The 24,219-nt window shown below is 41.1% G+C and overlaps 2 protein-coding genes across 5 annotated transcripts in view; one reads left to right on the top strand and one right to left on the bottom strand.

Annotated features, from left to right (window-relative positions):
• cacna2d3a (calcium channel, voltage-dependent, alpha 2/delta subunit 3a) overlaps positions 1 to 22,726 on the top strand; it is a 92,494-nt gene extending 69,768 nt beyond the window's left edge. For 2 of the 3 annotated variants that reach the window (XM_078090777.1, XM_078090766.1), the window contains 11 exons: positions 10,657 to 10,718; positions 11,025 to 11,069; positions 11,164 to 11,226; positions 12,794 to 12,864; positions 14,672 to 14,747; positions 14,840 to 14,892; positions 15,381 to 15,436; positions 17,595 to 17,709; positions 20,735 to 20,850; positions 21,629 to 21,708; positions 21,828 to 22,726. In XM_078090777.1, the coding sequence (XP_077946903.1) occupies positions 10,657 to 10,718; positions 11,025 to 11,069; positions 11,164 to 11,226; positions 12,794 to 12,864; positions 14,672 to 14,747; positions 14,840 to 14,892; positions 15,381 to 15,436; positions 17,595 to 17,709; positions 20,735 to 20,850; positions 21,629 to 21,708; positions 21,828 to 21,920 (830 nt within the window). In that variant the 3' untranslated portion in view covers positions 21,921 to 22,726. Of the gene's footprint in view, positions 1 to 10,656; positions 10,719 to 11,024; positions 11,070 to 11,163; positions 11,227 to 12,793; positions 12,865 to 14,671; positions 14,748 to 14,839; positions 14,893 to 15,380; positions 15,437 to 17,594; positions 17,710 to 20,734; positions 20,851 to 21,619; positions 21,709 to 21,827 lie in introns of all 3 variants that reach the window. The other variant, XR_013453036.1, reaches the window with a different exon arrangement.
• Positions 1,588 to 7,422, bottom strand: lrtm1 (leucine rich repeat transmembrane protein 1). 2 transcript variants are annotated; one of them, XM_078090792.1, is made up of 5 exons: positions 7,299 to 7,422; positions 6,739 to 6,900; positions 4,418 to 4,802; positions 4,110 to 4,315; positions 1,588 to 3,354 (listed from the first exon to the last, which is right to left on the bottom strand). In XM_078090792.1, the coding sequence occupies exons 2-5, from the start codon at positions 6,773 to 6,775 to the stop codon at positions 2,828 to 2,830; spliced, it is 1,155 nt and encodes a 384-aa protein (XP_077946918.1). In that variant the 5' UTR covers positions 6,776 to 6,900; positions 7,299 to 7,422; the 3' UTR covers positions 1,588 to 2,827. The 2 variants fall into 2 exon arrangements, with proteins under 2 accessions (XP_077946918.1, XP_077946921.1); XM_078090795.1 differs by lacking the exon at positions 7,299 to 7,422 and adding an exon at positions 7,023 to 7,227.
• Positions 22,727 to 24,219: the final 1,493 nt, after the last annotated feature.

The raw sequence follows: 24,219 nt of genomic DNA, 5'->3' as shown, positions 1-24,219 counted from the left end.
TGTAAGCACATGCATAGCATTCGGCTGGACTCTATGGGTAATGTTGTTCTACAATCACAAGCATGCATTCATGCACTGAAATTATTAGGAAATCAGTTTTCCCACTATTTTGCATGTATAGCCACAGTAACCCATAGAAACATCTGGAGTAGCTCTATTCAAATACACAGTACAGTGTGTGAAGTCCGGCTGTGGAAAGGATATAAGGTATGTACCAAAGAACAATATGGAGCACATATTTTTCCCCAAATACAGCTTTTTCTGAGAATTATCTGTTTGAGTTCTCCCGTTAAAAATGATGGCTAGTAAAGCCCGTTTGAGAATCACAGATAATATCTGATCAGAAGAAGGAAAATCTAAAGAAATGAACATATTTAGTAAATGCAGTGATAAAATAAGAATAATAATAAAATGCCAGAGAAAGAGAAAATTATTTCATGGTCCTGAATGCGTCGACAGGAAAGCAGTGCATTGTGGGTGCTCCTGGCCTGGGGGAAACCACTTGAGCAGAAGGACAGAGATGGGAGAGTCTGTGCAGTGCCACAATGGACGCACACAGACACACACACACATCCACAAAGAGCATGCAGCAGATTTCTTACAGAGCAATACGCATTCAGCCCACAGTTTACATCAGCCCACGGTATTATTTGATACCGCGGACTCAATCTCTGTTGTTTTAAGATAATATCGTTCTCTAAAATGCTGTTTAGCAGCATTTCAAAATGGCTAATCAGTAACACGGCTTCATGATAATCCTATTTTTACATTGAACAGTAATGGCGGCCGTGCCATCGCTTTAAGGGTGATTTTATATAAGAGAGTCAAATGGCAGGAGAGATGTAGGCTGGAATGCAGATTTAGCACGGGCCGGTTAGGGCCAGTTTTCACTGCCCTGTGCTCCACTGAGCTGTGGACTTGTGAATACGCTGTACACTAACTGAAAAGGACAGGCTGATGACATCACACGCCATTGGCCCTGCAGACATCACTTGAGTCACAATGTTACCGTGTTTGTACATACACGTGTGTGTGTGTGTGTGTGTGTGTGTGTGTGTGTGTGTGTGTGTGTGTGTGTCATTCAGTGTTTGTGGTCACATCCTGAGCCACGTGCACCGAATCTGTTGCCGTAATACACAGAGCAACAAAACTCAGGTCAGGCGTTAAGACCAAAGCCATCTGTGTACATTCGTGTGCCTCCATGCTACACAGAGTAAGCTGAAAATCAATGCAAATTATTTATACACAGATAATGAGCAAACGCGTCTAAAGCAGCTTATTCCCATGTGAACCTGTGAACACCATTAGAAGAAAATTATACAAAATCACAAATTACATATAATTCATTTCTCATGCGAGATACCAAAATATAAACGTTCTATCAACTGTGATCCACAATATTTTTATAGTGCTATTTTATAAAAAAATTGTATATAGCATATTATTTCAAAATACATGTCCTTATCCTGATAGTATGTGATACAGACTGTAAAGCCCTCTGAGGCTAATTTGCGATTTTGGGCTATACAAAATAAAATGAATTGAATTGAATTGAATACTTTCAATAAGGACCCATGGCAAACATTATTGCTGTATTCCATTTTATCTATTAAAACATCAAAGGCTGCACTAAGGTGCTTTAATACATTGGTATTTAAAATGGTCATTTAAAAAGCACCTAGTAAACAAACAAAGAAAACAATGATCAGTCATTAAGAATAAATTCATCAACAGACCATACAAAATTTGAATGACACATAAGTGTTATTAATTTAAAAAACTATATATCTGGGGTCTGCTGGGAACTCCGTTAGAAGGATTAAGATACTTTCTCCAAATACTTATGCATGCCTTGTTAAAGTAGTTGCCAGTAGACATATAGTCGTGAGGTAAAATATTTCCTTTTATTTTATGTAATACATTTTGAAAGACATGACTACACTTATGTAATCAGTATTGACTCACAAACAAGACTCAACTGATCTCCAAAACTGTCAATTTAAAAAATATCTGTATGTAAGTGTGACTTTGTGCAGCAGGAAGTCATTAATCCTTATAAAGCTGTAGTTTTAGGAAGTTTTAAGAAAAACAACAATGCCGAGTTCAGGTTTTGTTGTTTTCATTTTAGTTTGAGTCATTATTGCTTAAGTGAAATTTCCATCTTCACTTCTGTTGTCAGAAAAATATCCTTTAAGAAAACATATATACTTCTCAAAACTATGACGTTTTTAGGCACAAACTCTTAAATTCTTTATAAATTTGTGACTACAGTGTACATCTCCACAAGCACACTCAAGCACAAATCAAATACCGACACAAAACTCTCATCTTTGTTCTCACACTCTCACGTTAATAATATTACAACAGAAATGAACTGACAGCAGCTGCTTACTACGACTTGCCTCAATCAGACTCAAGTTTTATGAATAACCAAAAGACAGCTAATTCTGAAATCCATTTTCAAGATACTAGAGCTTTACTATTAGACCTACAAGTACACAAATATAAATATATAGCAACTTGTTCTTATCTGTGATATGCATTTCTCAAAAAAAAATGGAATTGATTCCTTTTGGATTCTTTGGCCTTCCCCACAAACCCGCATACAGTAGAAGGTACTCTTCTTATCAGTGCATAGTCAAATACTAATTAAGATTAGCTACCCAAGTCTCAGAAAGGAAGTGAACATACACACACTCAACACATAAAGAATCACACCCTTCATTATTTTTCCCACACATGCACTAACACGCACGTGGCATCCAGAGCAGATTAAGTTAAAGGGTTGAGGACCAGGAATTAGGTCCAGGGTTCACGTTATCATCTCTTAGGCTATGGCGTTCTCCAGCGGTTCCTTCTCAGCCGCAGCATGATCTGCCCGCTTTGCTGCTGCCGACTCCTCGTTCTTCTTAAGCTCCCGCTGATATTTGGCCATGATAGCGGCGTAAGCGCAGCCGTACACCGCGGCGACGAGCATCATCAGGCACACAATCCCACACACTACGCCAGTGATGATCACCGTGGCGATTGCATGGCGCAAGTTGACAGGCCGCTGCCTCTGCTTAGGTTCACACTCTGGCAAACCCCCTCCTCCTCCGCCTCCTCCTCCTCCTCCACCACTGAAACCCTCCCCCATTGCCATGGGGACGTGGATGGCATGGCTGGAGGGATGAGCATGGTTGCCATGGGTGTGGCCGCGCAGTAGCCTCTCGTTCTCCAAGTGGTGTATGTTGGCAAACAGGTAATGGTAGCTCGTGGTCATGCAGGAGTGGAAGAGCTGGTAAGGTACTTTCTGCAGGTCTTTATCCTTCATTTCTTCTGGCTGGGAACAAAGCACCTCATCCACCACGCCACCTTGGGATCAGAGTTACATAGTTAGATCAGAGAGAGAGGGGGCAGAAGGTGGACTATGGGACAAGAAGGGATAGTGGGGAATGCATTAGTCGGTTCTTGTTTTATAAGTGGAATACCTTTATTTTTGAAAGCTTAGTACAGAAGAGGCCACAATTGTTATCATCATGGCTGAGCCTGAAACATCCCATTACTAGCGATATTTATCAGTCTAGAGTATAATGGCTAACTTCAAAGGGCCGTATTAGGTAACATTATTCCTTATGCTTCATGGTCTGTTTTACTCAACTTCCATGGTTCGGCCATGTTATTGAAGACAATTAACAATTCAAACTTTACTGTAAGTTTTAAGTTGTCATCATACATTATCCAATATTAGATACATTAGGTCACCTCCCCAAAACAGCCTTAGTCAGATGTTAATGATGCCGTAAAAGGCAAAACAACCAACCAATAGTATGAAAGCTAAAACACCATAAATTCCTTCCACATCTTACACCAAACTGCATGACACACACGCTCTTTCTACCATCTCGTCTATTTTGTTCTCTGCTGTATAAATGCCTCCTAGCGTAGAATATATGAACATTACATTAATCTGGGATCAGTCAAATCAATTTAAATTGCAAAAACAGGCCCTTCTCGCGCTTCTTTCTCTCTCTATTAAAAGTTAGTATTACAATAATCTAAAAACAAAAAGTTTGAAATGTTGAAGACATTGCTCAAGCCTTTTTTCCAGGAGCTGGCAGTGGTCTAACCTTTATAGAGGTAGGTCTCCAGCCAGAGTTTGAGGCCTATGAGCTGGCAGTCACACCTCCATGGGTTATTTCGTAGTGTGAGGCTGTCCAGGCGGGTCAGAGCCTCCAACAAGGAGCGGTCCAATCTTGTTAGCCTGTTGTGTGCGAGTCCCAGGTGGCTTAGGTTCCTCAAACTGTCGCCTATGGCTCCAGGCAAACCCCACAGGCTGCAGGTAAGGGCATGGCAAGGAAACAACATGAAATACATGCAATGTGCCGTTCGCAATGTGCCATGCTTGACAAAATGTGTGGCGTTTTTGTTGCTTAACCTGTTGTGTGAGAGGTCAAGGTGCGAAAGCGAGTGGATGGGCCCGAGCAACCGCTTGTCGAGCTCTCTCAGGCTGTTGGAGGCCAGGCTGAGACGCTGTAGAGTTCTGAGACCAAGCAGGGCAGTTGGCGAAACCAATGTTATAGAGTTATTAGATAGATCGAGAATGCGGACAAGTGGTATTTCTCGGAAAGCCATTGATCCCAGACCCCTGATGCGGTTGTCTTGGAGATACAGTTCTTGGGTGTCTGGATGCAGTCGTCGGGGGATGTCATATAGACCTCTACCCCGGCAGTCTACTACCTTGGTGTTGCTGTTGCAGTTACACTCCTTTGGACATGCATGTGACAAAGAGAGAAGGGATAGGAGGCCACATACCAGAACCACTGTGGAGACAGGGGGGAAATGGTATTAGTTTTGATGTATATCTGAATGTATGCCTGTGATCTCTTACCCTATTATACCCTACTACTATTACATAATTCTATACATTCAGACCACAGTCTTCAACCTTCATAATCACCATCTTCACTGAAGCAGATAAAGGCAGTTGTCACTGAAAATAAACATTTACTACATTCACTTGCATCTGAATATAAAGTTTTTAGAAAAGAATGCAGTCCTTTTGCTTCTGCTTGTTTCTTGGTCGAATAAAATAGAAAGTAAACTTATTACCAATATGCCAACTCCCACTTGCCGACCTCCACTAGATCGAGGCCCTTAGTGACTCATAACCCCTCACCCACACTCCACCCACGCATGAATCCATATGTAGCAGATATTGGATGTCAGATTCCCTTTGAGATGACTTCTCATGTCCATTCCTTGGAACATTAGTACAGCAGTATTTATAGCATTGGCTGGGCTAGCTGGAGGCCCTGTAAAATGGGGCTCTGACACAAGCCTAGGAAAGAAGCTGACTCCCGGGTTGCACTCCTAAAGATAAGATAGAGATAAAGGTCAAGAGGTTGTTATTGTCGTTGCACTGATGCAACACAATTTGGTTTGATAGCTCTCAGCCAACCAGCAGCAGCAGCGAGCAACAAAACAGCCTGAACAAATTGATTAGCTGCAACTTGTTTACCTCAATAAGCATAACATGTTCTTTCCTGGACATTGAGCAGCCGTGTTGCTAATTGTGTTTGTTTAATGTTTTCTAAAATGGGAGTTATCTCATCCTTTCCTGTACCACCAATGACGCACAGGATTCTTTGTCTATTTAATTTCCTTGTGATGAAGCAGTTTTATATCAACCTAAAATGTATTTCCAGATGGTTTTAAGAAAGATATTTGAAGACATTGACTCTAATAATGAAACAATCACTGAGGAACATTGATTTGAAAGTGACAGAAAAACATAACACTCATAGCACACTCTTGAGATATCCAGCAGTATCACTTTAAAAATACTCCCTCTGCTCCCCTGATCTTTGAATATAGATTATTGTAATATAGTCCAGTAATTACAGAGTCCCATTTACAAGCACGTAATCATTTTGTCTATGCCTGGTTTGGTGGACATCCTGCAGTTGATTCTGATTTGCAGGTTTAGAAATACACAGTCACAGGAGCTTCCAGCTCTGGTCTCAGGTGTTAGTTTGGTACGACGGCTCTTGCCAGATTTGCTCCTGTGATAATATGCCACTTGCATCAACAAAAACAATCAGAAAATGGTTGGGTTGAGGATTTTAGCGTGCTCTTGTGCAAAGCCTCATGTTAATTGCATCCTTGTTAGTGTGTGTGTGTGTGTGTGTGTGTGTGTGTGTGTGTGTGTTTATGCAAGAAAGCATTCATTCACATGTGCTTGTACACGTGTGCATCTACTCATGAAAAAACTCATATACATACAGTGCATGAACACATAAACAGCATCAGTTCAGTGAAGCATTGCAACAGCAGCTCTGGAATCAGGTCAACACAGGAGAATGGCTCTATGCTCTTATGTATCCCTCCAGCCCATAGTACACACAGACAAGCTTGTAATGGCCTGCACACACGTAGTACTGCCTTAAATCTCCCTAACACCAATGTTAATATCTATATACAACAATAAACACTCAATGATAATGTACAACTATAACAATATGAGTGTGAATGTTTGGCTGATATCTATGCATTTAAATGTTGTTGATTAAAGAACCTTCATGAGCAAGGAGCAGTCCAGCGTTATTACCACTCAGTTATACAACAGTTCACACAACATACTAGACATAGCAGTTGATAGCATCCGTGCTAGCCATGCATATGTATGATTCAAACACACACACACATACATATAATATGCATTCATTTGTACATTCTTTCCACTGGTGGAGCTCCTACCTCTCATATCTGCCAGTCGTTCGTGGGCCGCTCTCATTCGATCTTCTTTTAGCTCCCTTTTTGGATTCTAGTGGCTGTCATTGGTTGGTGTTCCATTAGCCGTCAGTAGTAGGTTGAGATTAGCTGTCCTGACTCTCATCTCTGTGGGCTCATATGGTCGAGCTGTTGGAAACGCAGAGACCGTGATCAGCAGCAGAAACCTGTGTTGCCCTCAGGATCCCCAACACTGGCTGCACGAGCATGAAACCCCCATCAGAGCGGGCAGATCCGAGCACAAAGCTTACTGCCAGCCAGTCCGGGAATCACTGGAGTTATGGAGCTTTTTCTCTCTCTCTCTCCCTCGCTCTCTCCCTCACCCTCTCTCACTCGCTCTCTCTCTATTCGCTCTTGTTTCTATTTTCCCATTTCTCTCGTTGCTTGATTTTTATTTTATTTCTGCTCCTCTATTGAACTCATTGGGACGTTGGTGATGGGCTGTCCTCTCCCAGTGGGACGGCAGGAGATAACACAGCCTGCCAAACCACAGCTCACACACACACGTACGCCGACATTCACGTTACCTCCTCGTGCTTTGGCAAGATTTCAGCAAGACAAAATTAGAACTGGATTGTGTCATGTCAAATTGACAAATACTCAAAACACTTGAAGGAACAGTAAACGCGTTCGGAGGCAGCCCATCGTTGTAGAATGCTCTGATGGTATTATGCATGAGCCGTGGGCTGAAGGGCTGGCAGAACACACCCCCAGCACAGCAACACGGAACGCACGAATGCACACATACACATGCACAAACGCACACGGCAGGATATTAAGCTGTTGGTACTGTTTTTTTTTTTTTATGCATGTAAATGGATTGACTCTTAAGCTTATATGACCTCCTGGGTCATTGAAGTGGAAGCAAAAAAAAATGACCAAGACTTGAAGAGATTAATAATCAAATCATGTTTAATAAATTGAGCTTGCTAGTTGACCTTGCCTGGTATTAACCTGGTGCCCTCCCCCACCCCCTCATACTAATGTATATTCTTTCCTTTCATTCTTTCATACCGTAAAAAATGAAAAAAAGGGAAATCAACTTGTGTAAGACGCTTATGTGATTGATTGTGACGAATCTGTAAGAAATGAGCCTTGAGCAACTGATTCAAGATCTGTAAAAAAAAAAAAGCTGTTTCGTCAACTGTAATACTTGCACGGGGTCATGGCACCGCGCACACACGCATGCACACGTGAGTGGTCATTTGGACCTGCGTTGGAGAAGACACCTTCGCTAAAAGCCAAGATTGTTGATATACTGATTGCAACACTAAAAATGTTAAGCATCAAACAGAGACAAAACATGCCCTTCTATTCCTGCTCTCATCAGATCATGTTATATTATCCCCATGTGCGTATCGTCTGATGCACTAAATGCATGTGACATCAAGTCCTCAAGGGCATCCTACAGAAATGGTTTGCGGGATTTGAATATGATCTTTCGTATTAGATCTTATGTTCAGAAAGATATTCAAACTTACATTTACATTTTTTTCAAACGTTTTTCAACAACGGCTAGTCTTGGTTTCGCGTCTACAAGAACACACAGGATGGAGAAGCCTTTGGAGCGTAAGCCTTCAAGAGTGCCAGCATCCTTAAGAACAGCTTCCCGTTCTGCGCATCCTGTGAATGTTGCTCAGCATCTTGACATTATCAGCGCTGTGCCGCTGTGGAATGCACCACCAAATGCATCTCTCAGAGAGCTCAGTGTGACTGTAGGAGTTTAAACTTTTCATAAAGGTCACTGAGATGCAAACTGAGGCGTACACTAGGCGTTCAGAAAGAACGGCAACAGTGTGCTGACGGATGTCTACGTTTATGAAATCCTTATTAGGACCCTATAAAACGGAGGGATTTAAACTGGTTGTCGTCTCTCCCTGTCTGGGATTGCACTGATAGCAATTTTCTGATGGGGTGGATTTAGAGTGATGTTTAACGTCCCTTCATCTTTGGACTCATAAAGCCAGCTCAGGGCATAAATACCCTGGAGTTCTTAATTCGTGCCAAGGAAAATTAAATTGTACTCCATAGTACAGAAAATATCTGCGCATTAGTGAGGCAGATTTGGGATTTTCCCCATTTTGCTCTGAGCCGGCTTCCAGGTAGCAGCCAACATTAATGCACTTTTAACCTTCAATAAAAAATGTTTAGAGTTAAACTCCAGTACTGCTTGTATAATATTTCAATGAAATATTTATGCTTGACTGTTCCATGGACTTCTTCATTTCACCATTTCAGAGAACCATTTCATGGCATCTTGATGAGAATTGTTTGAAGGTGTCATATTTCAGAATTGACAGTAACTTTTGCAGACACCTTATTCCACCTGCTTAGCTTTCCTCCTTCTCACTCACTACTTCCTTGTTTTTACAGCTTCCTTAGAGTGAACAATCCCGTGTCTTTTATTGGCTTTATGATCTAAGTTCTTCCTGGTTTAATAACACGTGTGTTTCCATTGCTGTTGCCCAGCATCTTAAATTAGCCTCTCCTCCTGGGTTTTCCACGTGGGTGTAGAAATGGTTGGCTGCTGAAAGGATCTGGCAAGGCTTATGACAAGATAATCTGCACCTGTTCATCTGGGCAAGAGCTAAAACAGGCACCAGCAGCACCGTGCTGCACACAGAATCTGGACAATCACACAATTGCACAAGCACACAAGAAGTGCAAACCATTTCTCCACATGTATTACAAGGGATGTTGATTTTTTTTTTTTTAATGGATCTCATCTACATTCACACTCACCGTATTTACGTGTCTCTCGACAAGTAATATCATACAAACAGCACGATGACATGTGGGCGCCTGCATTGAAACACAGCAATAAGCATTAACATTAATGTCCATTTACATTTACTGTTAACTCTGTTACGACAGTTGTACTTCATATACCTCTGGTAATTATGTGCCATATGACAATACTGATAATAATAATAATAATAAAGGTTACAAAATAATATACGTATATTAAAGTAATAAAGCAAGTAAGGCAGAAATCCCCTGTTGTGTGAGTTTGGGCCAAATACCCATAAATTGGGGTTACGGTGTTGTGGGGTTGTTTAATCAAACCATGCAGGCCGTTGAAGCGCCAACTCTCTTTTTGTTCCCAACACATGCGTTACAACTAGACGTTTCAATCAAGGGTGAATACAGGTATGTTCAGACCTACCGTATGAGAACAATATTGTCGGGTTTTAAAAAAAACATACCATTAAAATGGATTCCAGTGCCACACTATTTTCCATTTAGTAAACTACCTGTGGCTGCTCTACATTTGGAGAAATTGTGCTCCTGGAAAGACTTACAGACCCTAAACGTTTGGCAAACCCCCACTGAGTGAAAGCTAGGGGCAAAAGGAGGGACGTTAAAACCTGTGGTGACTGTTTCAATCTTTCCACAGCCACCTTTGAAAAAGCTGACATATTTTTTTCCAGGCAAGAAATTCTAGTCGGATCTTTGCATTTGAGAGCAGCTTTGTATACCAACTGTGGAACGTCTTTTAATGTCTTCACTGTGATCTAATGTGGTCACAGTGAGAGGCCTGGTTTATAATTTTATGTGGTTTAACAATCACTGCACATGTATGCAGATGTTGCACTATTTGTTACAAACAAACACAGTTGCCGTCCACAGATATAAGCTGACACATGGATGATGCAGTTTCTAGTTACATGTTTTATTCTATTTCGTTCTGCAGGGATTCACTATAATGGACACTTTTTCCCTTAGACAGAGCTAATGAAAGATACACTTGATGACTCTGTTTATATTAACAATTTATCTTCTTTTTCCGGATTACTTTTGTCATGATTATGATCTCAGCGAGCTCGTACTTGAACACACATGTCCAGTTGCTACGTCTCAGTGATCGTATTGTATCTCTTTCAGCGGTGGGCATCCAGATGAAACTGGAGTTCTTTCAGAGGAAATTCTGGACAGCCAGCAGACAGGTACACATGCATGAACACAAATCCTGCATCCTTGTATATTCACATGTACATCACAGACACACTAAATACAGGTGAATGTACCTGTTCTAACTTTGAAAACTGTACTGCCTAATAAAAGTAGTTTAAACGTATATAGCAAAATAAACGCCTACCTGTCTAAAACTAGTAGAAATACTTTTTTTTTCTTTCATACATTTCTAACCTTTTGAGGGATTTTGAAAGCCACTAAATCTATTGATCCATAAACTGCCTAAATATTTGATGTGATACCCAGATACATTCAGAGGTTTTGTTTTTGTTGTACAGTGTGCAGCATTAGATGGGAAATGTTCCATAAGCTGTGATGATGAGGTTGGTCAGCTTTCCTTTTCTCCATTGGCCAGGCATGATTCTATCACTTATCCTTCAATAAAATGCTTTGACACTAAGTTTTTATGTTTCACAGAACATTAACTGCTACCTGATTGATAACAATGGCTTTGTTCTGGTCGCGGAGGACTATACTCTGGTAAGACACACACAAAGAGAGACAAACACATCTAGAGGAGGATCACGATTAGTTATAAAGATTGAAAAACAGCCATAAGCACAGAAATTTGACTCAATTGGCACAAACCCAATTGTGTTTACTGTTGATGGTGTCGGTAGATGCTGTTGTGGTAATATATCCTAAAATAAAAATAACATCAATGCTCCTTGTTTTTAGCTCGCGTGAAATCATCTTCATATCTACTGTACTCGCTTTTGTTTTCCTATCACAATTCAAATATTTTTCCTAAATTCCACCCGTGTGGTTGATGGACTGTCCTCAAGGAGAAAGGGTGCTGCTCTAGTATAGACCCTCTGCTTAGACGTCACCGGCCACGCTGTCACTCTGGCTTTGTCTCATCTAGAAGCCAGTCCGCTGGCTGTCACTGTCCTTCCCTTCCTCTCCTTGTTCTTTTCATGTGTCTCCTACTTGCTCCATCCCATTCTTCATTGTATCTTCCTTTAGAGGGAATGCAGCATTTAGGCATTAGTTAGTTAGTCGAGTGGTTTCATGTGATTGTTGTTATGTAGAGATGACCGACTGACAAAAGTAGCAGTAATAAGACACGTCAAAATAGTCAGTACATGTTCGGGTGAGCTGATGGATCTAGCAAGCTGGAATCCTCTGCCTCCCAGTTGTCAAGACGATATGCATGTTGACGGATGGAGGTGTGGTTCACCCAGTTCTGTGTCTGATATGGCCGATGGATGCTAAAGGTTTGAGAGCTTTGTCCCTGCGGCGTCAGCTGGTTCGCAGCACTTTGGACACACGGGAGGTCAGACATGTGACTGAGTGACAGCTAGCAGTCGAGGATGTCATTGGGCCATCTGTTGAAGGAATGAATTAATACAGAAAATGGGAAACAATTTTGATTTACCAAAATTAACAAGTTTTAAGAAATCAAAACCAACAATTTAAAAATATGCCCTTGTGTTAAAGAAAATGATGGAGAGGGAGACTGGCGGGTTGTTGATCCCTTTAAATTAATAATAAGATGGTGGCTCTTTTCAGCCCTCCATCATTCAGCCTATTGGAAGGAGGGATCGGATCATTTAGCATTGTGCAATGTTGTCTGTGTGTTTTAGGGTTTGTACCTGCAAGAGCTTCCAGCATTGTAGCCAAAACTATTGTTTTAAGCAATAAAACCCAATTTGTTATGATTTTGTCCTCCCTACCGGCACCAACCATATGTACATGTAACGATGGACCTTGGACTCAAAGATGAACTGATTGGTTTTTGCCGTTCAATAATCAAGGTCAATCTAACATCATGTTGTCCCAGTTTAGTTAACATGATAATATGACCACCTTGTGCACATTTCTCTCAAAGTTGAATTGAGTAGAATTTGGTGTTCCAAGGTCACAGTGAACTCGCACAACACGTTTTGAGCCATAACTTAAGAATCCATGTGCTAATCATGAAGTATCTGAAATAGTAAGGATGATATGAAGGGACAACTCTTTGGAGAGACATGGATGTATTCATGTAATTACATGTGAAATGTAGTTGTAGTTTTATTTAATGACATGAAATATCTTTCTCTAGACAGGAAAATTCTTTGGAGAAGCAGAGGGGGCCGTAATGAGTAAGCTTCTGCATATGGGCTCCTTCAAGAGGTAAGATTTTCCAACTGCACAATGTGCTACATACGTAGATTTACACGTACAGTTTCTGAACGTGTAAATCTACGCAAATGAGAGCATGTCATTCATCGTGCTGACAGCTCTTTTAACTTGCCAATCGCGTTGAGCTATTCAGCGGTGAACTCCGACCCCTCACTCAGCAGAGTTCTCCGTTAGGGGATTAGAGAAAATCTTTTCCTGAAACTAGGGAATTAAGATTCACGCAGACGCGTAGACACACTCGTACATTTGTCATAGAGCTTTGTCTCTTGGAAAAGGCCAAGAGCAATGTGTCTTGCTGCAAATGTAATCGTGGACGAAAGCTTTTCCAGTATTAAAAAACAGAAATGTAGAACATCATGTCGCAGACGTATATTGTGGTTTGACCTCTGAGTCAAACTGGTATGCTCGAGCACTTGTTGAATCTGTAGAGATGGTGGTTGAAGAACTTTAATAAATGCATTTACAGCACTGCAGTTCTGCCTTTGGGAAATCATAGGCAACAAATCATCGCACAATCATAAATATGAAGCTCAACTGACGACAGCTTTGGTTTACAGTTGCACTCATAAAAATAAAGAGGCTACAAGTGCTTTATCTGCATTTTTAACATTGGATGACGTGGGAGTGTTTAAAATGAAGTCTGATGTATGATGAATGAGTAATATAACTCATGTTGGTTAAGTAATAAATCATATATTCTAGCAGTAATCACTCGGGGGTGCCATCTGTAGATAGTTAATGCTCGACGTTGCATCACAGGTTTAGTCCTATAAAACAGAAAACAACAATATTTGAGACATTTCAAAGTGAGCCACTGAAAGTTTTCCCCAAACTGCAGATCCCCACAACTTATTTTGAGTTTCTTCGGTATTATAAAGAAATGGCAATTATTAAAAACATTTCAACATGATGTTATGCTCCCATGCAAAGTAAATGTAGGCTTACACACCCAAACTCTATCCAGCAGTCACACAGCTGTACTCGTACTCATAGAAAGATACACGGAAATAGTCCAAGTTTGCTGCTAACACCATTATGTGGTCTGGCTTAGTGTTAATTGGTTCCTGGCGGTGTGTTGGAGCTGTGTGTCACCCGTTCTGTGACTGAGGTTTGAACATGGCCCAGGGCTGCGGATAGACTCTGTCCACTCAGACATCACACACATGCACTTGTGAAGTATATAGGAACTTGTCCACAGGCTGTGCGAACGAGCAAACAGAGCGTATGTGTGTATGTTGTGTGTGTGTGTGTGTGTGTGTGTGTGTGTGTGTGTGTGTGTGTGTGTGTGTGTGTGTGTGTGTGTGTGTGTGTGTGTGTGAGAGTCTTAGGAACCCCTTAAATAACCTCACCCAGCCAGACCCAGACCTCACACCCTCAGGGTCTACTAAGCCCTTAAAACCTCTGATATCCCCACCAAATACTCTCCCAAATCATCTGCACATACCCCCACACGCACACAGGCATACAGACACAACATCCTATATCACTTTTAGGTGCCTCTCAGGGAGCTCTCAGCTTTCAGTGGCTTTTCTTTTCCCGTTCTTGCCACATCCATCCAATATATTATCCGCCGGTAAAGCGTCCGTTAAAGCAAAGCTTTCCTTCCTGCTCCCACAGAGGAGTCCAAAAGGCCCAGCAAGCCTGTAATAGTACAGATATCGAGTGAATCAAGTCTTATATCATCATATCTGGGTAATATTCCCCTGAATGAATGCATTGCGTGTCTATAAAAACCTTTTTTAAGCTCAATGTATCTGACTCACTCTCTGGCCTGACTTTTCTTCCTTGGTCTGCTCAGGGTCACTCTGTATGATTACCAGGCTCTATGTTGGGTTTTTTCAGAAAGTAGTGACAGTGGACACACACTGTTGGACGTAAGTAATTTCTTATACTCTGTTCAACCTCTTTGCACTAGAGTTGGGTGTGTGTGTGTATCAATATTTCCTATTTCTCTGTTTTTCTTTAGCCCTACTTTGCTTTCTTCTCCATCGTGAAGTGGATCCTGACTGAGCTCGTCATGTGAGACTTCTGCATATGCTGGAGTGTATTTTGTCTGTGATAGCATGTAGGCCCACCGCATACATGTGCTTTTGAGGACCGATAGGATCTCGTCTCCTGTCAGCGTGGCTGTAGATAAACTGGATGATTGTACGCTGACATGGTCATCAGTGATCATGAGCTGTAATGGCTACCTGATGTTTCCTGTTGCACGGGGATTCCTGTGATGCCATTTTGCGGTTGTGCGGTTTTTCCCTAGATTTACAACTTCACGGGGGGGGGGAGTAGTAGTAGTAGTAATAGTAGTAATGTGCAACTACACTGTATAACATGGTTCTTTAAAAATGAATTAGATCATCTTTTGGGAAGATGAATTTATAAAGCCTGTAGTTCATAAACCTTGATTGTGGAGTTGAAATGTGGTTGAAATTCAATGAAGTGTAGCAGTATCTGTTACGTAAGCATGTGCTGGGGTGTATTGTTATGGCCGATGTCTTCTCCATATTTAGATTCCTGGTGGAGTTCAACTTGTACAGCTGGTGGTACTCTGACCTCACAGCTAAAGGTAAGAGCACACTATTTGTTGTCTGTGTGTGTGTGTCTGAAGCAGTTACACACTCATAAAAGTATGCAGCTTATACTTACACAAATTATAAAATTTAGATAACATTTCATATGCGAACAACATTGTGTATGTTTACTTCAAATAAATATAGCGTTGGACACACGCCACTGATTGTATTTTATTTTAAATGTTGATGTTAAAAAACAGTCACAAGGGTCATATTTGACATATTGTGAGCTGAAAAAATGGATTATCAGTTAATATTAATGTCTATCAATAATTATGTAACAGCTAGGGAAATAATCACAATTCTTATTCCAATTGTATATTGTCTAAATATAAGTTGTTATGAATTGCATCACTATGCACCTTTTTAAAATCATGTTTGTTCAATTATTCGAAACACCTTTTCTGCCGTAGCTAGAGAGATTAAGATAAATACTGTATATTGTCCTTTGTAAAAAATAAAAACGACCAAAAATTATTTTCTTCTTTTTACAATTAATGTCAGTTAAAGCACAAGACAGACAGGTTTTTATTGTTTCTCTTATAGTTTCTAACTATTTAAAGTAAACATAATCGTATTTCATCTCAACACCTAATTTTGTGTTCTTTTTAATAATAGTTTTTTAATAATAGTTACTTTCCTGTCTCTTAAAAACAAAAAATGAAATTAAACTATTTTCAATCCTGCATCTGCTAATTCAAATTACACAAATATCCAAAATGTTTTAAATTAAAAAATGGACATTTTCTCAAATATTTAATCCCAAAACAAAATTATAAACTGACGCATACACTGTTAGTCTTTCATGCCAATACTTGAGAACACACTGAACCAAGTTAAATACGTACAGAATAGGCAACCAGGGTCAGTGTCGACACTGACCTCCTGTCTCCATCTTCACCATCTCTCCTCCCCTAGGCAGTGTGACCGCTGGAAAAAGTGAATACAAAGACACAATCCAAAACCTAGAGTAAAAATGTCATAACACGTGTTTGCCTCAGGTGACCTAAGTGTGGGAGACCACATGTGTGTGTGTGTCATTTGTTTGTGTGTCCAGAGAGGTTATACTTGATGATTTTATGATGTATGTCATATTGGTAGTTGCAGGAGCAAGCATGCAAGAGGCTTCTCTTTTGGTCCCTTCTCTGCTTTTATGTTTTTCTTTGACAATTTCTTCAAAAACTATTATTATCATAGAATTACAGCCAAGCTAGGAATGCTGTGATGCCTTATACTTTATGGCGTGTTGAATACAATTCGCCCGCCTGAAATTAAAGCCCTGCTAAGCAGCATCATATAGTGGGATTAATTCTAGCCAAAACTAATATTGAATATTATGTGTGTGAATGTGAGTGAAGGGAGAGGGGGGGGAACGAACCACAAAATAATGAAATGCCTTCCTTGCATACTTTTATCCCGAATGAGGGGAAGTTGGGCATCGCTGCTTGCCAAGTAGTCAAGATAATTTCACAGCTGACTAGCCTCAGGTCTTAGCGGCGCTTTCTATATCTTTTTACAAAGGAGACACAGACCTGTGACACACAGCTGAAACACCCCAATTTAGTAGCCTGCACCCAATCTACACAGTCTTCTCAGGCTGAACTAATCCCAGACGGTTATACATGTAGGCTGCGTTTCTCACAGGCTAATCATTTATTTACAACTGTGTACAAGCTCATTTTTTTCACACAATGATACCACACTGCTGACATCCAGTAATGAAACGCAATTCAAATCACTCACACAGTCAAATGTGATGAGAAAACTTTGTTACGTGAAGAAACATTTATATTTAAATAAGTAATAAGCATTTTTTTTTTAAATGTTGAGATTTAATAAGCAAATTACTTATCCTCTTCCTTCAAACCTGTAGCATTGTTTCAAACCTCTGGGTGGCAGGAGTGTTCAAGCAATTTTGCATAAACGTCTGGTCCAGATTTACAGTGCAAATATCTCCAGCAGGACATGAAACAGCTCTGGTTCAGGACTGCTGCTTTCTTTCAAACTTTTATATTTACAAGGATGTGGTGTGTTCAACTGTTTGCTTTCAATCTATTTGCATTTGCATATTTTAGATGTATTTGACTTTCAAATCGTTTTTCCAGGACTTTCTCACCCAATTTTTCTCTTTCCCTCTCTTTCTGCCTTTAGCTCAGCGGAGGGGTCGAAGCACGCAGCTACCATGTGACACGGAGTACCCGGCCTTCGTCTCCGAGAGAACCATCAAAGAGAACATGGGCAATGTTGACTGTGATGGCTGCGTCAAGTATGAGACACTCTCACACACACACAGACACAAGCTAACAAGAGAGTAACAACAACTATCTGAATAACTGTCCAGTAAGTCGGCAATCAGCGGGCCACTACGTTCCATAAATCAGGCAGACAAGTGGAAAATGAATGATCCTGCTCACGCTCAGCTAGGCAAAGTTGTTGTTTGTATCTGTGTCATCCTTGATAATGAGAAACACATTTAAATAATTAGTAGTCTGCTGAAAACACTTTCTATCCAGGCAATCCGTTAGAGACACACACACACATAAACTCACTCTCTCTCTCTCTCTCTCTCCCCCTCCTCTGGAAAAAGGCATTCAGAAATGAGGGGTGGAAAAAAGTCTTCCTTTAAAAATGGGAAAACGAGTGTGGTCCCTTTAACAATTTGGGCTTTTCTGTCAGGCAATTGTGGGGTGTTCTCTGGATCCCTCCAATGGGCCCTTCATTGCTCCCAGCTGTGGAACCGCCAGGGCGACTCTGATCCCTGTGGGTGTGTGTGCGTGTGTGTCTGTGTGTGTGTGTGTGTGTGTTTTCCTTGTGTGTCTGCTGCCGGTACAGTCCCACAAGGTCAGCAGGGTAACCGCTGCCCTGGGTGCTAGGAGTAAAATGTGGTCGGGGATGCAGTCGCACTACCAAACCCACGTACTGTGTGTGTGTGTGTGTGTGTGTGTGTGTGTGCGCGCGCGCACTGAGCACCCTCTAACACACATCCGAACGCACATGACAGAAGCGTGAGTCAGAGAAGATGTGCGTGCTCATCTCCAATGAAAACACAGAGGCTGTTTGCTCTGATCATCATGCCGCCTCCAATAAATCCCTTTTAAAGCACAATGAATTTGACAAAGTAAAATCTAGTTTTTATTGGAGTTATATGGAATTTTATAGCTCACATTAGTAAAAAAAAAAAGGATATTGGTGACAACATCTGTTTCAAGTAACTGACTGAGGCCGTTCTTTCATATTTTCATTGGGACATGTGTGTGTGCCTTTTGCTCTAGGAAATGTACCCCGAGTAAAGCCGTTAAACCTCTCCTTACTGTATTTTGACTGCGTGTGCATGTGATCTCACTATTTGTGTTTGTCCATTACTTTCTGATATCTAACGGATGATGTAAACGTCCTAAACGGCCCTATTAGATGATTTGACCTCCGCTAATGCGCATCGCGCTTCTCTGGACTGTAACACGAGACGTATTACCAAGAGTAGGTCTCAGGGAGACTATTAGCGATAGCACTCACAGACATCTACTCGGCCTCAACATGTGCTCCTTTGCCTTTTCTTGACCATCCCTGACAAGCAGAAGAGAGAATTGCCAAGTTGCTATGAGCTACAGATTTGACAAGCAAGCGTGCAGACGTTGTTTCGTTTGAGATTCTTGGAATGCATCTGTCTCTTCATCCAGGTCGCTCTAATAATCCTGGTATTGCTGAAATATTTTTCATATTATCATACTGTCATTCCCAACCTACTATAAGGAACTCAAACAAAAGCTTTTAAAGATATTTTGAGGCCTTGACTGTCCAGAGAAAAGGTTTATAGTGTGCAGTAAAAAGAAAAAATGTCTGTATTTTCATTTTTCAAAGGACTTTAAAGGACTGTTTTTGATCATAGATGTTAGATGTGAAATGTCCTCACTGATATACAGAAGCAATAATAGGGCATATTTTTGACAATAAGTTGTATAGTAAATCAAATTGTCCAATTTCTCTACATTTTGAAATTCCTTTTTTTGTGTTTGTCATTTTTAATATTGCTTGCAACTCAATCAGGACCTTTTTTTTAAGCTTCATGCTGAACCATTGCCGTGGTTTAAAAATCCCCAAATAATAAAAAGGTATAATAGAGGCACTTGAATATGCTTCATATTGCATCAGAATATTGGAATGAGTTTTCCCAAAAGTAATGAGAGAAATATAATCTAAAAATTACAGTATTGCTCTGAGAAACTTTTAAGTCTGTTTGACTCATAGAATTAGTCATTCTTAAAGTATTCCTTTTTCGGCGCACTGAGGGAGCTGAGCTGGGGGTGCCCAGTGCCATGCAGGGGTTAGCATGGATTATTAAACTTTAGCAGATCTCAATTCACCCTTATTTTAGCGGGCTCGGCCTATTTGCTTTGCCGGTTCGGTCGGGTCGGTCATGGTGGGATAACAGTATTAAAGTGTGGTGGATTGCTGCTACTTAGGGATTGAAGGCTGATTGTGGTCAGATTAAATTGGTTATGGCACTGAATCGGTGGAGATATTTTCAGGTATGTTTTGATCGGTCAAGTCTTTCCCTCTTTTTTTTACTTCGTCCTTCACAAGAGTTGAGAAAACGTACGTGTATAATCTTTGCATTCGCGTATGTCCTCTCAGTCAAACGTGCCTGTTCTCGAACGTATCTAATAAATGCTTCACGGTGAACTTAATAAATCAAGCGGCCGCGGCCGAGTGGAGGGATTGAGAGAAGCAAAGGATACAGAAAGAAAGGGTGACAGAAAGAAGAGATCATCTTTACGACCCCTCGCCTTCATAAAGCGTATCCACGATCATAAATCACCGACCTGGACACTCGGGCGAGGCCAGTAAAAAACAACCATGAGAAGCTACGAGCACAAAAGTGTGGTTCCCATTTGTCTCCCTTTCCAGTGTTTTATATTTGGCAACACTTCATTTGTGCTTGACTTGGATAGGATATAACAAAGAAAAAAGGGATGGAAGAGAGAAAAATTAGGAAGAAAAGGGGGGTAGAGTGAGAGTGAGTAGTATGTGTGCATATTTCATATGTGTGCGCCTGTCGATGTCGCTGTGTGTCTATAGACAGCTGGCGGTGAGACAAGTCATCTGTTTGACATAAATCAAGTGGAGTCCCTTTAATGCGTCTCTCCTCCACCAGGGGAGAATGTGAACACTCATAACATAAATCCTCTGACACACATGGAAATTGACACCGTGCCCAAGCGCCTTGTTCGCCCTCTCTTCTACTGTCCTCATCTTTTCATGTTTTTTTTGGCCGTCTGTGCTGTGATTGGCAGGTCCTTTGTGATCCAGCAGATCCCCAGCAGTAATCTCTTCATGGTGGTGGTGGATAACAAGTGTGACTGCAGCACGTTTGAGCCAATCACCATGGACCCCATCGAAATCATGTATATCCTTTACTGGCCAAAGACTGGGGTAAATAACAATATCAACAGATTTTTTCTTTTTTTAACATGGACGTGTATTTTCTTCTACCTGAGGAGCTCCAGTCACAATAATGTTTTTATAACTACATGCCCAACAATGTTGCAAGGATGTAAATGGCAAACATTCTGTTTGACAGTGCTTCTCATTTCCGTTCATCGATATCGACAAAGTCTTTCAGAAAAGACACACGCAACAATACATTCATTCAAATTAAACATTGGTACTTTTTATAAAAGAGAGTTCTGCTAATGTTTTCTCAGGCCCGACTGGTACAATACAACAGTAAAACATGGATGTGAAAGAAGCATGATAATTGTGCTGCGTGTCTGCGTGTTTGGACTGTGTTTGGACTGTATTACACAACGGCCCACAATGCAATGGGATACTGATCTATAGCAGACACGGCTCCGAGTGGAGTCAGCCTGTGCTGGATTCTCCTAGAATGTGTATCCCTCTGATATTGTATGCAGTACGGTCCCACTCTATATACACACCAGTGTTTATTTTGTTGTGAACTGCTTACAGTAGAATAAAGCCCACAACAAAAGAAAACTCATCAAACATTACGGAGTCTGCCTTCTTTCTTTTATGCACGCTGCGTTGTGCATAAAAGTATTACTGCCCTCCTAGGAACTCCAAAACATCTCCTCCTCTCTCTTATAAACAAGAAATAAACTCCAGTAGGAAAGCACCCTGCAGAGGGTACACTTTGTCTGTTATTGACTTAACTTCAGCTGCACATAATGAGTCTCTCAAGTGTGAGAGGTTGAAGACGCAGAAGGACAGGAGGCGCCCAGATACCTGTCACCCGTTTCACCCAGAGGTATTCACTCCAAATCCACAGATGTACACGATTATTTTGTAGAAATTCTACTTTTTGCTTAATTAAAATATTCCCTGTTTGTTCATATGTTGACCCCCTCCAACCTACTTTCTCTTTAGGAGAACTCAATGGAGTGTGGAGGAGTTGCAGGTCTCACCCCGTCCCTGGAGGCAACACTGCTCTGTGTATTCCTAGCGCTGTTTCCTAGGTGACCAGAGTTGGCAAAGCCTCTCCATCCTCAACTTGACTTGGATCCGCTTGACTCGGCATGCAAAAGAATCGTAACAATGCCACAGAAAAAAAAAAACACTCATAAAACTGTGAACCATTTTCCAACTCACCATCAACAAAGCCCCTATAGCCCCGAGGTACCTCCCTACAAGACACTTATATGACAGGATGGATGATGGATAGCTATTACAGTTGCTAATTGGCAATCATTACGGTGCTTTAGCAGTATCACCCAAGCTGCACGCAGAGGTCATTGGGGAGATAGAAGATTTTCAACACAGTAATAATGCCAACAATGCACACTGTAGCTTAACAATTAGTCCAGTTGAACCCACAGTAAACAACGCTATGTTCACTCCTTTTAGGTAGCAGCTAAGGGCCGCGGCCTGTAGGTTGGCCTGCAACTGGGCATTGGGCCACGTAAACACCTGCTCGGAGAGAGACGGATGCACCTTTCCCCCAGCGAACAATTTTGATGGACAGCAATGATTTTAAAGATTAAGAAAAATGCTCACACTGAAGATGAAAATTACTATATGTGGCTCGGGACGTAATACCGTGTTTGTCAATGATTCTTTTTTTCATGATGGGGAAAAAAAAAAAGTTCTAGTCTATATGAAGAGAAAAAAAAACATTTTATTTACAATTGGCAAATAGTACCCATAAACTGTGACTATGAGATTTTGAGTCCTCTGATGTGAGTGGTTGTTGATATTTGAGCTTTGCCTTATTGAACAATACTGGTCCCGTTTGTGTACTTTTGAAATAAAATGATGTTTAAAATTGATTCTGTTGTTGAAGATTTTTTTTTCTTATCAAAGTAAAGTAAGTAAGCTTTTTAATAGAACAAGATAATTCATATAAATCAGCAATTCTTACCCCTGTAAAGTGTTCCATTGTTGCTCGATTTGGTTGATTAATACAGAACCTCTTAGTTGTTGGCTGTGGGGAATGTGAGCAAAGATGTGCGTGCTTGTGTACGAGGATGAACTTGAGTGGATGAACTTATGAGTGCATTTGGTGTTTTGCTCATTCGTCATTTATGTAACCCTCTGCTCCAAAGACATTTCTCCCACATGAAAATAGAGAATAAAGACAGTAACACTGAAACTGCAGGCCCACATACATCTATTTTTGTCTTGTGACTAAAGAAATGCAACTTATCTTTTTGACAAACTGTAGTTATGAATGCAGGAATAGGTTTCATGTGCCGTGCCAGACCAACTTTTTATGTGTTTGTGAGTACAGAGGAGCACAATAAGTCAACACCAAGGTCAGTGTGGTCAACAATGTGACATGCCACTTCTTTCTCTCTATCCTTGCCTTCCGACCAGCCAGCTCTTCTAACCCCAACTTCCTCCTCACCGGCAGTGGTTCAATCTGGTCTCCATTGTCTCACTGATCTTGTCCCTTAAGCAGAACTGTTTCACTTTAATCATTTCCAGCAGAATGTGCTCTTCCTCTTCCTGTGGCCCGAAGACTCAAGGTCATTTATCACTGCATAATGGGATTGTAGCTGTTTTGGGTCACAAATCCAATCTGGTCTGTGATTCCTTCCTGTTAGCCAGATGAGTTATGGGAAAAGTGCATCCAATGTGTGTACAAAAGCCAGACGCGGGAAAGCAATCTTCTTTGTGAGTAACAAGGGGAGCCCTCATGCCACCCTGGGGTCCTGTGACCGATGAATGCTCATCCGTGTTTTCAAAACAAGCTGTTAAGCAGCATGTTTTCTTGCACACTGGAAGGGAAAAATAAAACAACACAAAATGATTTCAACTGTCTCCCGGCACGCAGGTCGTCTCCCTCTCGACACGGGTGGAAAGGGGGTTCATTTGACTTTTGCTGATTATATTGGAAAGTGTCAAACAGTACAATATTAAGACAGAATTGAAGGTAATGCATGCAATAGATACCCATTGAAAAACACCATTTTATGGAAACATAAATGTGTGTCTTTGAAGGTTTGGCTCAGCACACAACTGTGCACTTGGATGCCAGTTCACACCTTTAACCCCCGTCCATCAATCAAGACATGAATGGGAGAAACATCACTGAAAGTATCTTTGGAGAGCGTCCGCATTCTTTCCCAATGAACCGATTAACGCGGGTGTTTGTGGTGGGAAGGAACCCCTGAGAGGAGTCACTGATCACTGGGACACAATGCCTTGAAGGGGCCTTCCAGTTCACAACACACCTATCCATCAGCACTCACACCACACTAACCCTGTTTGCTTACCATTACCTTGACTGCATGAAGAATCTCTTCTGCTAACATGCCAG

The sequence above is a fragment of the Gasterosteus aculeatus genome, chromosome 2, assembly GCF_964276395.1.
Source record: "Gasterosteus aculeatus chromosome 2, fGasAcu3.hap1.1, whole genome shotgun sequence".
In the NCBI taxonomy this organism is placed as follows: domain Eukaryota; kingdom Metazoa; phylum Chordata; class Actinopteri; order Perciformes; family Gasterosteidae; genus Gasterosteus; species Gasterosteus aculeatus.
This window is presented reverse-complemented; position numbering and strand designations above follow the sequence as displayed.

Coding starts and splice junctions, on each gene's coding strand:
- lrtm1 (XM_078090792.1), bottom strand. CDS start 6,775: ATGAGAGCGGCCCACGAACGACTGGCAGATATGAGAG. Junction 4,316..4,417: donor CTTGACCTCTCACACAACAG/GTTAAGCAACAA, acceptor CCTTACCTGCAG/CCTGTGGGGTTTGCCTGGAG. Junction 3,355..4,109: donor GGAGACCTACCTCTATAAAG/GTTAGACCACTG, acceptor TCTGATCCCAAG/GTGGCGTGGTGGATGAGGTG.